Below are 19093 nucleotides of genomic sequence, written 5' to 3' on the forward strand. Positions count from 1 at the left end.
TTTTGAGTTTCACATGCGAGAAAATGCATCTCTTCCATCCATTTTGAGATCAGCTCAGTTGGTTAGAGCATGGTGCTAACAATGCCAAATTCACCGGTCTCATACCTGTATGAGCCATTCACTTAAGAGTCAGACTTGATGATCCTTGTGGGTCCCTTCCAACTCAAAATAATCTGTGATTCTGTGAACTTTACTTTTGACTTTCATACTACTCCTTGCTGTTTACTAGTTAGTTGCAGCAGTTGCAAGGCAAGCCTTAACAGTTAATGTAGTTTCCAGCTGTATTGTGTCGTAGACAGAAGTTTTTCATACAAATCTTTTCTTGTTCATCTACTTAATGAGCAGTACAAAGTTGAGAAGGATGTCAATCTTTCTAGCAAGGTTTCTAAAGCTTAGTTCTGAATTTAGGGACTGATTTCCACCCAGTGTTTTCTTGTGAAGGCAGAGCTAGCTTTAGAATTCCAGAGGTACCTTATGAATTTACAAAGTCTGTTTCTGTGGGGAAGCTAAGATGTCTTATTTCAGCTCTTCCAGTAACTATCGTATTCTAGTGAAAGGCTGAAACAAAAGAGTAAAGATAAATTTATCATTTCACATGTGTGGGATAGATTATAACACTACTACTTGCTAATATTTTCAACAGTCTAGGTCCCATTTCCAAAATCCCTGGGTGCCAGGTACATTAAACTCTCTAAGGATATGTCTTGCAGCCAGATTTTTAAATATATGTGGGTACCTCAAGAAACAGATAAGCATCTGTAAGCATCTAACAGGATTTTAAATATGTCTTCTTACGTTGATTCCAACAGTTATTTTTTTTCCTCCTTCTGTCGTGTAAGTTACTTACAAAATCAAAACCTAAGAATGCTTTTGAAATCTTTGAACGTGTGCTTTAGTAGATGATTTTGAAAATCCATCTCTATTTAAAACTCCCCATTGTGTGAAAAAAACCCCAAATAACCCGCCATTCATATCACTGGGATGATTGCAGTGCTACAGATCACAGAATGCAAATGAGACAACTTTTCCTATATTGAAGAATTCAGCATCTGAAGGAAACAGGCTGTGTGAGGCTAAAAGATTATCTTCAAATTATCTTTCTTTCCTTGTTGAAAACAAATGATTAAAGCTCCTAATTCTTAAATTACAGTGTATTTTCTTGTCTTGCCTGATTCTTCTTTTTTTTTTGGGGGGGGGGGGGGAGGTGCCCTAGTTCCTGAAACTCTACCTCTCAAAACGCTTTTGCCTTACCTGTTACAATTAAGCTATTGTTTTGCTGAGGAAAGTGGCCTGACTTAATTCAGGTTTGTGCCTCGGAGTAAACTGAAATGATTAATAGCTCTGCGTGCGCCTAACGATGTGAGCCGTGCAGCCACTAAAGCACCTGTCTCAGTGTGTAACCAGCCAGGGTTCCCTGTGGTGCATGGCTGGAGATTCACATAACAAAAAAGGCAATTAGACAATGTTAGGGATTTGAATTTAACTAACAATGCAGGGAAATTGCCTGGGAAGGATTAGTTATCTCTTGCCTGACAAAAACAGGTATCACTGGAAAACTCTTTAATTGTCCTTCCATAGTGGCTCCATATGGAAAGTTTTATGTCTAATGAAGACTGTCAGGGTTAAGTTCTGAAAACAAAGATCTGGAAAGTTGAAAATGTTCTTAAATTAGCATTTCTGCTACCTTCTTAGAGCAGTCCTAAGTCTGCCAGTTGCTGCTAGTTTTGGCTGTGCCTCTAATGGCAACCTGTTGTGTCCAAACAGAAAATTCTCCACTATTTTAGCATCACTTTTGTGGTCTGAAAATGTCTCTAAAAGGATGATCTGCAGCATCTGGGTTTTGAAAGAGCTGCCTTAGTAATATTGCCTCACTGTGAGTCTTAGAAGGTATATAAATTCTTTCTCGTGTCTGTCCTGTAAGACACTGAGCATACCTCTAACTTGTGCTGGTCCTTCTGGCCGGACAGCTGCTCTGTGTGCGTGGTGATCGGTTTTGGAGTTTGCTCCATCAGCTGCTCCACAGCGCAGCTTTCTGTGTTGGTTGGTTATTTTGATCAGCCGTGAGAGCGATGGGCTGGCTGGCTGATTGCTGAGGTGTTCCTCCTGGCTGGGTGACAGCCTTGCTGGCTGACCCCGGCCAACTGGCTTTAACTCTGGTGCAGGATAGCAGCTAATATTTTCCAAGGCATCTAGGTGATTTAGGAGCCCGTGGCTCACCCTGAAAGCAGTTGATGCATTTGGAAAATGTTACTCTATTAAACTCACCCCAAAGGGATATAGTGTGGGCTAATTTATGTTTGTATGAGAGCTTGGGGTCTTGGATTCCTGTGATGTGAATATCTTGCACTCTCCTTTTCGTACAGAGGCAAACAAGATCCATTCCTGTGGTTGTTTCACCAGACAGTCAGGCTGTACTAAAACTACATCTGCTGATAAGAAAGCAACTTCTAGATAAATCATACAGGCAGGTCTCTGAAGCCTAGAAATAAGAACTTCTGGCTCCAATAACAAAAGCCTGGCTGCCCAGCCTAGGGAAGGCTGCCTACTGCTCTGGTAGCAATCAATCCATCACCCTTCCTCTGGCATTGCCAACTGTGGCCACATCACAACAGCTGTCAGAGCTGATAGGCTTGGTGAGGATGGCAGTGGGCTGCCAAAGCAGCTGAAGCCGAGCTGCCCTGCTGGTTGCATGGGGGTTTTTCATGTCCCACCAGGCACCCAGGGGATGAGGTGGTGGTCCTTTCTGGAGTCTTGGTGGCTCTGCTCTTGGTTGATACCCTTGATGGCTGAAGAGAGCTAGCGAGACCCCTGGAAGAGGGTTGAGAGAGGTGCTCCATGGCCCAAGATGGGAGAACAAAGGGTTATAACAACAGGGAGATATACAGGAGACCTGGTCAGCAAGGCAAGGTGTGTTTTATCTGTTTATTCTTCATTCTTGCTCATATATTCCTTAAATATCTTCATATTCTCCTGCTGCAGCATAGGTATAGTGGCCTGAGCTGACCAGCATGTGCCTGTGATGTTCCTTGTGGCACCTAACTGCCCTCCTGTCCTCAGAAAAAATCATAAATTAAATTTACATGTCTCTTGCTGGATTTCCCACATGGGTCTTTTTAAGTCTTGAGCCGGTCATTAGGATTTTTGTGGCTTGTGTGTAGTTATACTCCATGAGTTCTTTAATAAACCATTCTGAGGGCAAAAGTGTCTGTATGAGAGGGGAGAGAGGGGCTGGGTGGCTTCTCTATGGGTGTCTGAAGTGAATGAGAAGTGACGGAGAAAACAAAGGATTAAGAAATAGTTAAAGGATAAAGAGAATGATCAATAAGAAAGAAAGGAAAAGACTGTGAGGAATATTGCTGATGGGTTTTAAATTTGAATTTGGGTGGACATTTTTTTTACACACCTGGGGGGAAGAAGTTGGAGGGAGCCTTGGTTGCTGTTATGCTTTCGAATTATAATCTAAGTGCTGCTGTGATTATACATCATTCTGATTGCTGTGGGCTAGTGATTAGAGCATAAAACTTGAAGAAAAAAATACTCTGTTTTTCTTGACTGTAAAAGACTTGCTGGGTGGTTTTGAATGAGTTATTTCACTTCACTGTGCCTCATTTTCCTGATCTGCAAAAGAAGGATATTAATGCCTATTTTTGTGAAGGCAGTCTGAGAAACTAAATGGAAACTTCTGTATAAATGTCAAGTGTCATTATTATTGTTCTTAAACTAATCCATTGTAGTCAGCTGCTTTTATAGTTTTTATGAAAGGAAATACAATGGAAGCTACATAATTGGCAGCATAAAAATGTTGTTTTATTTAGAAAAAAGACAAAAAGTGTCTGAAAAAATGCAGCAGTGGGTTGCCTTTTTTCATCAATTGCAAAAATCTTTGTTAGGAGTGAACCATACCATACCAGGTAATAAAGTTACTCTGAAGTATATGTGACACAATTATGAGAAGTAACAGGCTCTGATAATTTTTGTTATATGTTTGGCTCACTATTTTCCTGGCACAGTCAAAGATTTTCAGTTATTTTTGAGTAAGTAAGAGTAAAAATGTATGTGTTTACTTCTTTGCCAGTATCTGGGAGGTGAAGTTTCCTAAGGCTGTGACTTAATCCTAATTTTCAGTTGAGTAGTTTGCAGTGTCTGGCTCTTACACCACTAGAAACAGTACAACAAACATTGACACTTCTTGGAGAGGTGGATATGACCCATCTTTAAATACAATACTGTTGGAACAAGGTAATGGAACTTTGGGAAAAGGTGAATCCCACTACTCTTCACATTTGCCTAAATCCTATTTATCTGAAAGGTAGTCCTACCCCTGCCAATTCACCTTGAGGGTGGATAGTCCAAATGATTCAGCCAAGGGCCACATGCAGAAGGCTTTATCCTTAGGGCATCTGTATGGCAGGGTGCTCTTAATCCAGGATGCTGATTATACTAGTAAAATTCAATGTTTGCCAGTTTAGTTTGTTCTTCTTCTCCTGAATTTGTCCTGACAGGAACAGGATTCTTCTGGTGTAACTGTATTTATGTTGTGATAGAGAAAGAGGAATGTGGTATAGGTTTTTAAGACAGGGCACTGTTGATCATAGGTAATACGTCCTCATACATTTAAGCAATTTGGCAAAAATCTGTTGTATGGTCTTGACCTTAACGTGACCCCGGAGTGAGTAACTTGTGACCTGTCTGTCCTCATCAGCATCAGTACTGCTGCCTTCTAGGACAGCCCAATTAAGAAAATTTTATGGCTGCTGTAGGACAACTTAGTATCTGCAAGGCAGGCTGTGTGCAACAGTTCGGGCTGTTCATTTTCAGTCCCCAGTGACTGCATTGCAACAACTGCCTCTTCAAAGTGCTTTCCTCCATGAGGCACACATGCCTGTTTCCTGAAGGTTCACCTTCAGACAGCTTCTCTTTATCTGTGAGCTCGTTCCCTCTAAAACCACAGCTGTTCAGGTACAGGCATTACACCACATGTAATGGTGTAGAGTGATATGCAATGGGTCTGTAAGATGATGGACATAGTGCTGGTGTTAAAATAATTACACCATAACATGAAAAGAGTCAAATCTGTATCCTGGTAAGTCAGGTTCATTCAGAAGAAAAGTTTTAATGACATTTCAGCAAGGTATTGGCCTTTAAATACAGATGCTATTTCACAAAATAATTAAGAGCCAGTTTGGAATGGGGCTTTTTGTTTGGTGATTGGTTACATTTTTCCTTTAAAAAAATTTTGTTTTAAAATTCTTGTACTTTTGGGGACATTTGTGAGGATTGCTCTTTTCTTGCTCTGGTCAGCATCCTACCTCTGTATGAGGTGTAGTGAATGCATTAAGACTGTGGGAGAGGGCAAACAATTTTTCTAAAACAACATACATGTTGGATCTTTACATTTCACCTTTTGATCCTGATGGTGAAAAATAACACTAAATTTATGAAAATAATGTGATTTTTTTACTTTAAAGAAAAACCAAGCGTTGGATTTGTAGTTGATCAGTGAAGTGTTAACATAAAATGTTGTTCTTGGGAATATGGGACTGCTCATCCTGTCAGTGAAGCTAAGAAGAATTTGCTACGTGTAACAGCACTGGGAGGCAAGATTATTTTTCAGGGTAAGTACAGTAAAATTCAGGTAATACTCTTCATCAGAAAACATTTGTAAGAAAAATGCTAAAAAACATTCATTTAGTTACACTATTAGGTAGGTTTTATTTTCTTTTTCAATAAGAATAGTGAGTGTACATACACACAAAAAATGCCTTTCTCTACCATTATTCTGAACTGCAAGTTGCGAATGACATTTTTTCCTTAATATGTCTTTTTCAAGAAATGTAAAGATGGATTTAATTTTTAAGACAGTGGTCTCATTGAAATTCCATGTCAGGAAAGTCCTCTGAGAAGATGAAATGCAGGCAGTCGAACAACAGAGCCACAGAAAAGAAGCCTCATCTCCTAAAGCTCAACAGACAGTATTAAAATGAGCTGACTGAACCCCAGTCCTGTGTCTTGTGGGCTCATTTTTGGGGAAATGAGGTCCACTACGATTTTCTGATTGCAGCACTAGAGGCTTCCTCGTGCTTTTCTACTGGCCACTTAGGGTGGAATGACAAATCCTGCTTTGCCATTACAAAGCCCAGTTGGACAGCTTTCTCCCAGTTCTCCCAAAATGGATTAAAGTGAATACAGACAGAGACAATGAGTAAACTATGATGTAAAGTTTATATACAAGAATATAACATTCATCTGGAGTATTTACAAGGTTAATTAAAGCAATATTTTACAACTCTTTCAGGTTAACCACTGGGTATATTACAGTTAGGCTACAGATGGTTTAATTTGCAAAACAATTAAAAACCAAAAAAAGTTGCATTCAGATTAATCAGCTCCAAAACTTGTTGGTTTTTTTTCTGAGAGTGAAGGGCTGAGACTTGTAGAAAATAAAATGTGAGAATGGTTAATATACTCTTACTGGTGCCTATGTATCACATGCAAGAGTCGTAATGTGACCTTTATAGAGTTAATACAGACAGCAAGCCATGTCACCTCAGCGGAAGCGCTGTGCCCGCGGTGACAGGCCAGCAGCACGCCTGGCTTTCTCTGCATCTCCTACTGTGGCACAACAAACATGCACATTTACAGAGAAGCAGCAATATAAATGAACCAGCATTACCGAAACAAAGAGGGAAAGACCTCAGACCAAAGTCACGTTTGCAACCATAAAAAACCCCCCAAGCTTTAAGCGAGATACTTTAATACTTCCCAAAAATAGTCATTATTTTTTTTTTTTATTACATTTTAACCTATGTACAGAAACGGAGGGGTTCTTCCCCTCTCGGAGAGCGGACACTGTGTCTTGTGCCCACGGCATCTCGAGGCTCAGAGGGGCCAAAGCAGGAAGGTGCGGGAGGCCCAGAGAGCTTGGGGCAGGGGCGGCTGCTGGAGACAGCCAGGGATGACGCCACTAACACTGGAGTTTGCGGATGCTGCGGGAGAACCGCTTGAAAGCCCGCTGCCCTTTCTGCCACCGCTTCAGCGAGGTGATCACGAGTTCCCCAGCTTGCTTCTGCCCCATCACCAAGTAGGGGACGTTGATGTCGTTCATCTCGTCGCAGGTACACTGCAGGCCACCTTTGAGCCAGAGCACTATCTTCCTCAGATCTCTTTCTGTCAGCCCATTCAGCTTGTAGATGGTTTTGCTCTTTGTTTCGGGGGTGATCTTGGTATCCCCATTGATGTAGGCAATCTCCTTCACTTTTATCTTCAAGGCTAATAGAGCGAGGGGAGGGGGAAGTGCGGAGAGGGAGAGAGATTGAGAGGTTTTTTTCCCATTAGTGCACATAAAGAGGACCTGGGGAGGGAGGTGCTCTATTGCTAATTAAACTGTCAGGGCTGACAGAAGAGGCAGCAGGTGGCTCCATTTCTAAAGCCACAAAGGGCATGCAAGTCATTTCAGTTTGAATCAACCTTAGGGCTGAGGTTTTTTGGATTTCTTTTCTCCTCTTTCCCCTCCCCCTCTTTTCCCTTCCTTTCTAAATTAATATTTTTTCCAGCTTTTCTCCTGTTTGCAACAGAGAGAGGGCAGGTTTGCTACACTAACCAGAGCACCATTTTTTCTGCTGGGAGAGGACAGCCTTCCCGAAAGTAGCGTTTGAAGGGGAGGTGGGGAGGCAAGTACCTAGACCTAATCTGAAACCTGATCTCTGCTGCAGCTCAAAACTTCTACACTTAATTTATTAGGCTGGAGAGGATTTTAGGCAAACGTGCAAGGAAATGATATTTCACATGCATTGTTTTTTTGAAAGAATAGATCCCACGGAGGGCAAATTGGTCCAACAGCTGCATTAGATTTGGTAAAATAACTAGGAGGGGGATACAGGACTCTGTAAGAAGCTGTGGGGCATGTTTAGCTTTAGGAGGATTTATCTGAGTGCAATTTGCCAGGCCAAAACTATTGGTTGTTTTAGCAATTATGTGCCACAATCATGGTTTCAGGTTTTGGGTGGGTTTTTGTTTTCTTTTTTTTAAAGAAAGACTTTTGAATTGTTGTAGATACTTATACTACAAATCTGTTTCCAGGTATTAAACACTGACCTATTGTAAAAGGATTCCCCTCCTTATTCCCTTTTGCTCTTGAAATGCTAATGTGTGGATAATGTGTCCTTCAGCTATCTGTGTTGAAGGGGCTTTCTTGTCCTCTTCTAACCCCAGATCTTCCCATTAAGTTTATATCCCCAATTGTCTGTGCATTACCTTCTCTGTCAAATGATATATAGAGCTTCATTCTTAATCTGCAGAGAGAGTCTTTCTTACGATAGACTGAGATTGGTCATGCGGCTCTGTCTCAAACATCTAAATGAAGCTTTGCTCTACTTCTCCCCAGGCAATAGTCTGCATGAAAGATTCTTTTTTTTTTTTCTTTTCTTCATTTTACTTTCTATTGGGCTTGCCAGCAACGTCCACATAAAAGAGCAGTACTTCAAAACAGTAAACAGAAAAGAATGATAAAAAGGGCTGCTTTTTACTCCAAGGTGGAATTTTGTGTTTCATGACCCAACGGTCAAAGCCCTGCCTTTATTCAGGCACATCTCTTACTGACTCCAGCGGGAGGTGTACCTGATCCTCGACTCTCAAGTTTCAAGCGAGAGGAGCTCTGCTTCCACTTACCAAAGTCGTTTTTGCAGAGGTTTTCCACGATGTCATTATCATCTTCATTTTTATTTTTGCAGGCATCACAGACCTTGGGTGCTGGAAATGCAAGCAACAGCCCCCGTCAGACCCGGGGAGAAAGGAACAGCAGGTGGCGTTGGGAACCCTTTGGGAAACGCCAGCTTTCCCTCCCTTCACCCCAGAGCCTGCTCCTTCTCCCCCCAGCCCCGGAGCTGCCCGAGCACTTTGTGGCGCCTTACCCTGCTGCAGACCCGCTTCAGGGGTCACGGTGGGCTTTTAAGGTCATGCCTCGACCAAAAGTTTTTGTTTTAACGGGGAAAAAAGTGCAAAGGGGGTGGGGAGGGAGATCGAAACACGACACAGAGCACCCCAGCTCCGCGCTACAGCGACGACCCTCGCACAAGGCGATCGACCCTCTGGATGCCGCGCGGCTCCAGTGCCGAATCCCAGACCTTTTCTTTGAGGATGGAGACGGGTGCAGGCCGGTGACAGTCCCCCGACGGCGCCTGCCGTTTCCCCGGCCCCTTTGGAAAAGCCTGCCTGAGCCTGGTCTGCGGCCACCTCCCCGGTCCCCTCGTCCCGGAGCACCGGGGCGTGCTGTAACTCAAGGCAGACGCTTTGGTCCCCTTGTGGAAAGCCGGGGAGGGACCCCGCTGTCGGGGCGGCTCATCGGGCGCAGATGCTGCCGGCCCGGGGCCACTCGGCCGCTCCTTCTTACCTTCCCTGGTGACGGGGAGGATGTGATCGCTGCTGGCCAGCGGGATGCAGAGGTCGTTGTCCTTGGGGAAGCGGCTGCAGTCCAGCATGTCGGGCCAGGGGAAGCCGAAGGCGGACATCACCGGGGCGCAGCTCTCTTTCACCTCCTCGCAGAGCGAGTGGCAAGGCTGGATGATCTCGTCCAGGTCGTCGATGCAGACGGGGGCAAAGAGGGAGCAAAGGAACTTCCTGGTGTCGGGGTGGCACTGCTTCTGCACCAGCGGGATCCAGGTGGACGCCTGCTCCAGCACCTCCTGCACCGTCTCATGCCCCAGCAGGTTGGGCAGCCGCATGCTCTGGTACTCGATGCCCCGGCACAGCAGCATCGGGGCGGGGATGGGCTTGCAGTTGGAGCGCTTGTAGGAGAAGTCGGGCTCCCCGAAAGGGAAGAGCCCGGCGGCCGAGCCCATGCAGTGGGACGCCAGCAGGAGCAGGGCGCAGAGGCGGCGCTGCATTTTGGGGCGCGGAGGAGGTAGAGGGGGGGCTGGCGAAAGGCTCGGGGGGCCGGGGGGCGGGGGCGGGCGGCGCGACGCTACCTCAGCTGCAGGCAGCGTCCCCCAGCCCGGGCTCCTGCTGCCAGGCGGGGACGGAGGGTCTGAGCGAGATGCTGGGGCAAACGGGAGTTTTCTGGATTTTTTTGTATGCAAATAGCAGGGGGAGCGGGGGCTGGGAGGAGCCTGGTGACAGCCATCCAGAAAGGATTGGTCACTACTTTCTCGGTCTGCTTTTGCTCAGGGGGATTGTCTTTTGGCAGGAAATCCTTGCAAAGAACATTACCGTGCGAGCACGGAGAAGGAGGGAAAGATCCCGGCGAACAAAGAACCCCGAGGAGCTCCTGTGCCGGGCAGGGGGCGCGGGGCCGCCCCGAGCCGCGGGGAGCTGGAGGTGAGCTTTGCCTCTGGCACAGCCACCGCGGAGCGGCGGCACCCCCGCTCCCCCCGGCACCCCCGCTCCCCCCGGCACCCGTGCCCACGTTTGGAGCTTTCGCTGCCAGCGGACGGGGGATGTGGCCGGGCCGGTTCCCAGGCAAGGGGCGAGGCTGGCGGCTCCCTCAGCCCCCGGGGAGTGTCTGGAACCTCCGGTCCCTCCCTGCAATGCCGGCAGGGCTCGGCCCGGAGCTGGAGCCGCAGGCAGCAGCTGGGGCGGGGGGGCTGCCGGCACTCCCGGCCCCTCTCCGGCTTGGCAGCGCCCAGCCCTGGGGCTGCCCGGCGGGGCCTTCCTGCTGCCCCCCAGCCCCTCCTGCCCCGGCTCTCCCCGGCCGGGAGTGGGGGCTTGCAGCCGACCCGGGCCCTACAGCCCCTGGATGGCCCCCGACTGCCAGTGGGGGTTTTCCCCGAGTAGAGGGAATCCAAGTGCTTTCGAAATACTAGGACGTTTTTCTGAGGCTGAAAGCGCCGGCCTGGCTCTGTGCAGCATAGGCACATCCCTTTCCCTTCACTCCTGTCTTCACCTAGAAACTCCCTTAAAGAATTGTGTTTGTGTTGATTTACCACCAAGGGGAAGACAACAGGCAAGGCACTGGGATCACAACCCAGCTTCAGTGTGCTTTGGATAATTCTTGGATTTTTAGTAATATTATTTATGGGATTATTACTGAAAAGAGTAGGCCTGTGTAGTATCATTTTGTGGTAAACCACATTCATTAATCAGCTACTGAATATTTCTCCTTATAGAGATGTTTTATGGGAAGCTAGCCTCAGCCATGATGACTTCTGCAAATTGCAGGATCCCTGTACATCAATTTTCCAGACTGGGCTTCCCAGAGATGTGACTCACTGCTTGTGGCATAGGGAAGAGATGGGACCTGCAGCATTCCCACCAGGAAGGCACAGGTCTGCCATGCTGGAATGGCTGCAGTGCTGCCCCAGGCAGGCTGTTGTCACATGGTGAAGCCAGTGCCAGCTCTTTCAAAGGAGATTCCAAGATCCATTCCAGTGGGGCAAGCTGATGAATGTAATCTCCCTGTAGGCCATCTTCTCTCCTGAATCTGATACCTGGAAAATAAATATCCTGAATGTCTAGTGTCACTTGTGGTAAGGCTTAAAAGTAGTTTATTTCTTACAGCACCACATATTCTTACCATTAATTACCTTTAAACAGAGCACATGTAAGCTCCTGGCCTCAATTGCCTTCCATAGCACTGAGCCCCACTGATGGCTTAGGATGCCCATTTTAAGCCTGTTTTGCCAAGTCCTGAGCATTGCCAGAGGTCATAGCCTTTGCCACTTGCCAGGAATGTCCCTTCCAGCTCCTAGTGCTGGTTCTACCAGCCTCTGTCCCCAAAATCCTCTGTGGTGGAAGGAAATCTACCAACAGGTTTGCTCTTACCCTGAATGGTTGGGCTATTCACCGGGTCTTTGTAAAATGGACAAGTTTGTGGTTTGTTTTTCTCTCTCTTTTTTTCCACTGCTTCTCATTTTTTTTGAGTCATTGGTATCTCTTCAGGTGGATTTCAGCACAATTAGAAGAAAATTTGCCTGCTCCACAAATTCCCTGTACGCTACTTTCCACGGATGCAGCCAGCTAGGCTATGTGGGAGCAAAGACCCAAAATCTGAGCAGACTGTTTAGACTAGAGATAATAACCATTCTTCGTGGTGCAGGATGAGACATTTCCGACAGAAACCTGCTCATTCTTTTCACCAGAACTGTTTGCTTGTTTGTTTCCAGGCCACAGGAAATAAGCAGAAAACCCACACATTTTCCTGGATTAAGCTTTGATTTGAAATAAGGTTTTATTCAGACCTTATTATTTCCATTTTTAATGACCTCCGCTGAACTCATTTACTCTAAGTTTGAAATGAGCCGTGATCAAGTGAAAAAAAAAACCGGCCCACGCCTGCAGACCCGAGAGCAATCATTAGTGTTCTCGCTCTGATCCCTTGCAGGTGAAAGCGCCAGAGGGCGAGGCTGCCTTCAGTGCTCCTCGCTGCCAGCTCGGGAACGGCGTTCCCAGCCTGCGGACCCGACTGCCGTTCACCATGACCCCAGCCGCCTTCTCGGGGCGCGGATGATGCTCGCCCTGCCGGCCCGGCTCCGCCGCGCAGCGCCAGCACCATCCCCGGCGCCGCGGGCGGAGCGGAGCCGCGTTTCGGCTGCCCCGGGGCCGCTGCCCCCCGGCTGTCGGGGCGCACGGCGGGGCCCCGGGAGACGCCCGCGGGGCTGTCCCGCGGCACGCGCTCGGGCCAATAAACATCCGCTGTCTCACGGTTAATTGGGAACCGAACTAAGGAGCGGTGCCGCCCCTCCGCCTCCCGGGAAGTTCAACCCGGCGGGCCCCGCCCCGCCCCGGCTCTCCATCGTAGGCCGCCAGGTAAGGGATTGGGATCCACCTCCCACGACAGGCGGCGGGTTGGAAGTTTGGGTGACCTGGTCCGACCTGGCTGGAGCCAAGCAGGACTGCTTTCCTAAAATACAATGGTGTTTTAAGGTATACCTCCTTTATTTATTTATTTTTTTTATGTATTAAGTTTTTTTTTTTTTTTAATTGTTTTAAAGGCAGCATAGGCTTTTGAGCACCCGTAAATTCATCAAGTGCCATGGATAGTTAAGCCCTGAAAGTAGCATAAGCGTTTAAGCCACTTTAGATGTTTAAATCTGTATAAGCTGTTAAAATGCCTTTAATCCTCAAGTGCTTAAATCACCTTAAATCTTGGGAGTTAGGTGAGAGAATGAACTGCCTGGAAAAAAAGACCTCAGCTCCAGTTTCCCCCAACCTTCAGTAAATGTTACCTGATGGCTGGTGGTGAAAATGAATGAACTGTGGGGAAAATGACTGGAGTCCTTGGAACTTGCATAGGGTTCTGTGCAGCATTGTGTTCTAAGGAGTGTACCTGTTCTGTGCCCTCCAAGTTAAAACTGTGGTGCTGCTTCCACTTGTTTTCAAACCTTGATGAGAACTCTGAACTTCTGTACCTTTTTCCGACCAGTCCTGGAAGCCGAGGTGTGGAAAAGGGAAAATGTATTTACACTTGCCTGTCTGCTGAAGAATAGGCAAGACACTTGCTTCGACACAGGCAGCAATAAAGAGTATGAATTTCTTAATCTGTTTAATATTTTTCCATGTCTTCTGCCTTGAGATCACTCAGTTCCTTACCTGGCTGTGTACAGTATGTGGGGGCCTCTTTGCTTCTCCCTTCCCCCGACCCTATGAGGTGCTTTGGTGATGTGATGAGCTTTGAGCCATCTCTGGTGGCTCCTCCAGCCTGAGCCTCATATTCTTTTGTCACCGACCTGAAGATGTAATCATCCTTTTCGGTTGCAGAACTATGGGATAACTGTGGCTGGAGGGAACCTCTAGAGACCACTTAGTCCGATCAATGCTCTAGGTTCTGCATTTAGCCAGGTGGCTTGCAGTCTGACACTCCTGAGACCTCCCTGGGATGCCTGCACCCTCACCCGGGAGGCTTAATTCAAGGCTGTGTCTCAACCTCTCTCCCCTTCCTGGAGAAAATGTTGAGCTTTCAGCTCCTGGGCAGACCGCAGATTGGTTTCCCTTGGTGGGAAATGGTGAGACCAGGATGGATGATTTGCCACTTTGAGAGCAATGATTTGCGAAGGGAGGTATGGATGCATGGAGGGCAGCCAAGCCTTACCTGGCACAGAGCACCCACCTTTCCCTGGGTGACTCGTCTGGATGATGCATTCACCCCTGAATTGAGTCCAGCCCCACTGACGCTTACTAGTGAGAGTAGCCAGGCCAAGCAGATTAGGGGGATCTGACCTCAGGGGCTTTCTAAGCAAAAAATTGGAGCTTGAGGAATTGCCCATAACATTGTGGAGAAAGGAAAAGCCTGTGGCTTTTTAGCTCATTCTCTGCAGCTCATAAAATGGCAGTGATGAGGACAAAACCAATTTTCTCACCACGATGAAAACATCTGAAGAAAATTTCTTCTTACCTTTAAAAATGGTCTCTAACGTCACACTACAGAAATGTTATTGCTATTTGAATCTCACAATTGATTTGACAGAAAAAAAAATAGGATTGCATAGATTTTGATGAGGCAGCTCAGCAACATAGATTTTGAGGCAGCTCAGCAACAGATCCCTCCTGATGCTGTTTCGGTGGCTGATAAGGTGGAATTTAACATTTTCCAGATCTGGACTGGGCAGCAATCTTGTTTTCTGTTGCCACAACAGTTAAAAGTTCCATTGTCAAAAACTGCAGTTGCTGTAGATATATCTTCCCCTCTTCCCCCCTCTTCTCTGGAAGGAACCCTTAAAAAATAACTTAACCTTTTCTTTGCTTTCCATTTGGAATGCTCACTGAAAATGCAGCAGCGAGCAGGCTCGAAGGGTGTTGAGAATGTGCCTGAGCGGCACAGGGGGAAAACCTTCTTCGGGCGGTGGCAGAAGAACCTCTTGGTGGCGCTTGTGCCCACTGTGTCGTGTTTTCCTTTGCCCAGTGACACGGGCTATCGATCTTCCGATGTATTTCTGCTCGCTGCCCTTCTTCTCTACAAACTCTGTCTGGGGACTGGAACTCCAGGCCGCCTTTAGTCAGGGTTTGGTATCATGTAAGGGGAAGATCAAACCGAGGCTGATTACTCTCAAATGGAAACAAAACCAAGTCACACAGAGTTTTCTAGGTTTTCCCTTTTATTACTATTTTAATATTAGCGCTCATTCCCTCAGTAGTTTCCCTGCATTTAGTATCTTCAAATTTTCGTGCTTTTTCCTTCCCCCCCCTCCCCCCCCCCCCCAGTTTGGAATGTTTTCCATTGGAACATTATTAAATATTATTCCAAACCTCTGCTTTTTAATGTTGCTTTGTATTTTCCATTTATATGAAGTGGTAAATATAGGTGCTTAGATGCTGTATTATGCACACACACACATATATATATAAATCCAGATTTATTTGTATGCTAGTGCTTTAGTAAGTTATGATCCTTCAAATTTATCAGACATGTATCTATATCTGGCTACACTTTTTGTCATGGTGAGCATTTTTCTCATGCAGAATTTCTGTTTGTAATTACCACTCCCTTTACTATCTATTTAATCTAAGTGCTGGATAGCAAAGGTAGCAGAACCATGCCCTAGAGGACTACAATTGCATGGTACCTGGTTTTCCTAGTGTGTTTTGTTTAAAAAGCTGTAATGTAATAAATCTTTCATTTCTTTCCCCCTAGTTGCTATTTGCAGCCTGGTAGTAGCTAGCACCTTAGCAGAGAGCAGGGCCCCACGGTGTGAGCCATACAAAAGGACAGGGTGTTTATACCAAAATGCCTGGGTTCTGTGTAGGGCACGGGTGCTTCAGGTGGGGAGAAAGGAGAATTGCTGCCTCCATCTGGGCTGGATGACATGGGACAGAAATACTGCCATCATTGGCCACCGTGTGAGTTTTGCTGTTGTTACTGGTCATGAGGGGTCTAGCTCCAAATTTTAGGACTTTGGCAGGTTTTGGCCATTTGTGTCCAAAGTTCCCATTAGTACTTCCCCTGATGAGTGGCTGAAGCTGGGGACATTGGTGAACTTTGGTGTGGATCTGTGTGCTGGGGGGACTGAGGGGGGGGATCACGTAAATCTGCAGATGCATGGGAAAAAAATAGCTGCTGACTGCTCTGCTTCTGCAGCTCTTGGCAGAGAAAACAGCTGTAAATGAGTGTGTGAGTGAGGCAGGTATAGAAACTCGCTTTCAGAACTACTTGCTTCTTGCAGGGAAATGGTCAGATTTGCAGATAGATAGCTAGTCTAATGGCCTCAAGGTTTGGACACCTGTTACTTGTCAAGGGAAATTGTTTTAAAATAATAATAATTTTAATAAAACATTAAAAAAAGCAAAATCAAGAGAACTTGTTCCCTAAAGCTATGCTATTTAAAATAAAGCAATGAAACAGTGATATTAGATTGATCTAATCAGCAAATCTCTGTATTGCATTGGAGTTAAATTACGCAGGGATTCAAGTAATCAAACTAGTAGGTGCATAATCAGTAATTCAAATATATTTGCAGACTCTAGAGTTGGTATTTCCAAATTATAATTAAAAAAAAAATCCAAAAGTTTGAAGTAGCTGACCCAGAAGGAATCTGCATGACATGGCTTGTGATGTATTGGTGTTACATCTGCAGTTTTCACAAGTTCAGAAATAATCGAGAAAAGCAACTTTCATTTAACATGTATTCAGAGAATATATTAAAACTTTTGTTCAACATCTCCAGTTTATTCTTTCCTCTACTATTCTGCTTTCAAGCTAGAAATGTACAGTTTTACCTTCCCAAATCTGGTGCAAAAAAGTAAAGCTGAAGAGTCTTGTAAAGGAACCCCTGTTTGAAATACATTATAAACATGGTCTTCTCCACTTCTATTTTTCCTTTCTCACTACATGCAAGTGCATGCTTGTAATATAAGCTGAGGTAAGTTTTAGAGCCATCTAGCACATTTATTTAGTATTTTCGTGGATTTTTTTAAAATTATGTATTTGTTTCTGTAAATGTCTATATTTTCAGTATTCCCAGCTCTCTGTTGACTGTGGGACTAATTCATCTTAGCCGCCTTCTACCCAAATAGGTCGTTGTTGCTTGGTCTTCTCTTCTTTTGGAACTGCTAGTTTTGAGGGAAGTGGGTTTCTTGCATCCCATGTTTCCAATTGATATGGAGTTGGGTTGACTTACTTTCTGCAGGAAAACTTCATTTTTGGAAAAAACGTGAGATGTATTTCATTGGTTTACTTGTGTAATATTCTTTTCCCGAGAAGATTTCACAGCAAACAAGGTTTGTTTAGACCCTGTAAGTAAAGTTGTAGCAGGAAGTGTGCCAGGGTCAGTTTAGAATTAATATTTACATCTGTGAATAATTAGTGAAATCATGTTGTTTTGAGTAGTTTTATAAACATTAAAAATAAAACTACCATGGCTTACAGATGTGCATCCTTTGCTACTTAATGTATAGAGTTACACATTTGGGGCTTGAAAGAGTTCATGCTGAGAAATATGAACAAAGCTGAAACCATGTTGCATTATCTTCATTTGGTTTGGTGGAAAATGATGAAGTTATGTTGAAAATGATGCTTGAAATATCAGAGTAAACACTTAAGAATGGCAATACCATTTCACTTTACCCTGGTGTGCTGTCAGCTGTTTTGTTCTTTCTTGTTTTTCTTTCCCTCAGGATGATTTGCCCCTGTGGACACTGTGACTTCACCTGGCGCTGTGTTGCACAGTCTGCCTGGGTGTGCCCCTCATGGGAGCAGCTAATTGCGGGCTGGAGTCATTAGCCAGTGCAAGAGTTAGAGCTTCTTAGATGGTCAAGCATGTGAAGAGCTGCCATTCTCTCCTCCTAGCCTCAAGTGTTAGTAATTCTGACATCCTGTGTATACAGTAGTTTTCTGACAGAAGTCACTTGCTGGTCGAGAGAACCATGAATCCATGGAGAGCATTCCTAGGCCGTCAGCTTTCCCCACCCCAGGGAAAGACTGGGCGTGTGATGTCCAGCGGCTGCTGAAGGTGTCCTGCATAGTCCTTTGCTGGACAGGGAGTTTGGAGACACAATCTACTGCCTCCACACACATCCCCTCCTTATTAATGCTGGTGATGGGGTCAGCGACCTTGTCCTGCTGTTGTACCATCTAATCAACCATCTGAACAGGGATGTTTCTCTTCTGTGACTTCAAAAAAGATCTCCTTACAGTTCCCAGGGAACCTTTGTCCCTTCCCGGTCGGCTCCTGCCTGACTACCTGTTTTGGGATTTCTCCCTCTGCTTATCACTGGACATGGGCAGGTTACAGCACTGTTAACCTCTCTCTTTTACTGTAGAAGTATCATCTTCCAGCCATGGCTACTAAAATCCAGAGTGCTGTGGTCAGAATGGAAAAAATGAGAAGGGGAATCTTAGGGGAACTCAGGCCTTGGTATGGAGTGGTATCAGTTCATGTCCTCCTTGGCATGGGTTCTTGCACCCTGGACCTGGCTGTGGTTTGCCTGAGATGTTATTAGCCAGATAAATGATAGGCAAGATGGAAGGAATGTGTGACATCTGCATATCTGGGTCTGTAACTTCAGTTTCCACATGAAGATGTGCCAGCCTCTGGACCAGGGGATTGAAGTGCAGTTCTGCATGCGAAATGGAGAAGATTCTAAGTCACACAGAAAATTGCTTTCATCTCCATGGAAGACATTTGCCCTGAGATTTTGAGGAAGGCTTTAGCATTAGATCTGTGTTGTCTGGTGTAATAGTACTGGTTATTTGGATATCTTCCTTAGTCGTGCTCTGGGCCAGACTGGCAAGGCGGAAAGGAATTTGGGTAGTACTTCTGAGAGCAAAAAGACAATAATCATGATTTACAGAGTAAACTGATTGGATATATTCATCTGTGCTTTGGAGCTCTTTTGACAACAAATTTCCCCCGTTTGCTATCTACCAGAGCCCCAGACAACTAAACCTGCTCTTGCTTGCTGAAAACCAGAGCAGCTCTGCAATGCGTTTCATTAAGGGGAAAGCAGGGAACAGGTTAACAACCCCTCCCCCCAAAACCTAGTATAAGTAAATATGTATTATGGTTTTCAAAGCATTCTTTTTTTTTTTTTTTTTTCTTCTTGAAGTATTTCTTAGAACAATTATGTGAGAAATTCATTACATGTGAGGATTTTGTAATAGCAAAGTGAATTAGCTGTTTGCAGACCTGCTCCCCTCTGTAAATGGGAACATGCCATATGACAGTGGGCC

At 45.5% G+C, this 19093-nt stretch overlaps 1 protein-coding gene and 1 long non-coding RNA gene across 8 annotated transcripts in view; one reads left to right on the forward strand and one right to left on the reverse strand.

Annotated features, from left to right (window-relative positions):
• Window positions 1–6203: 6203 nt before the first annotated feature.
• On the reverse strand, window positions 6204–10018 carry SFRP2 (secreted frizzled related protein 2). The gene is made up of 3 exons (XM_042049498.1): window positions 9389–10018; window positions 8668–8748; window positions 6204–7269 (listed from the first exon to the last, which is right to left on the reverse strand). Exons 1-3 carry the CDS (start codon window positions 9879–9881, stop codon window positions 6965–6967), a joined length of 879 nt encoding a protein of 292 aa, XP_041905432.1. The 5' UTR covers window positions 9882–10018; the 3' UTR covers window positions 6204–6964.
• A 113-nt stretch (window positions 10019–10131) lies between these two features.
• LOC121674823 overlaps window positions 10132–19093 on the forward strand; it is a 210883-nt gene continuing 201921 nt past the window's right edge. For all 7 annotated transcript variants that reach the window (XR_006019858.1, XR_006019857.1, XR_006019864.1 and 4 more), the window contains exon 1: window positions 10132–12855. This is a non-coding gene — a long non-coding RNA (uncharacterized LOC121674823). The remainder of the gene's footprint in view (window positions 12856–19093) is intronic.

Source organism: Corvus kubaryi, unplaced genomic scaffold, assembly GCF_017639235.1.
Source record: "Corvus kubaryi isolate FWS band 111438036 unplaced genomic scaffold, C.kubaryi_AGA036_p1.0 71, whole genome shotgun sequence".
Classification (NCBI taxonomy): Eukaryota; Metazoa; Chordata; class Aves; order Passeriformes; family Corvidae; genus Corvus; species Corvus kubaryi.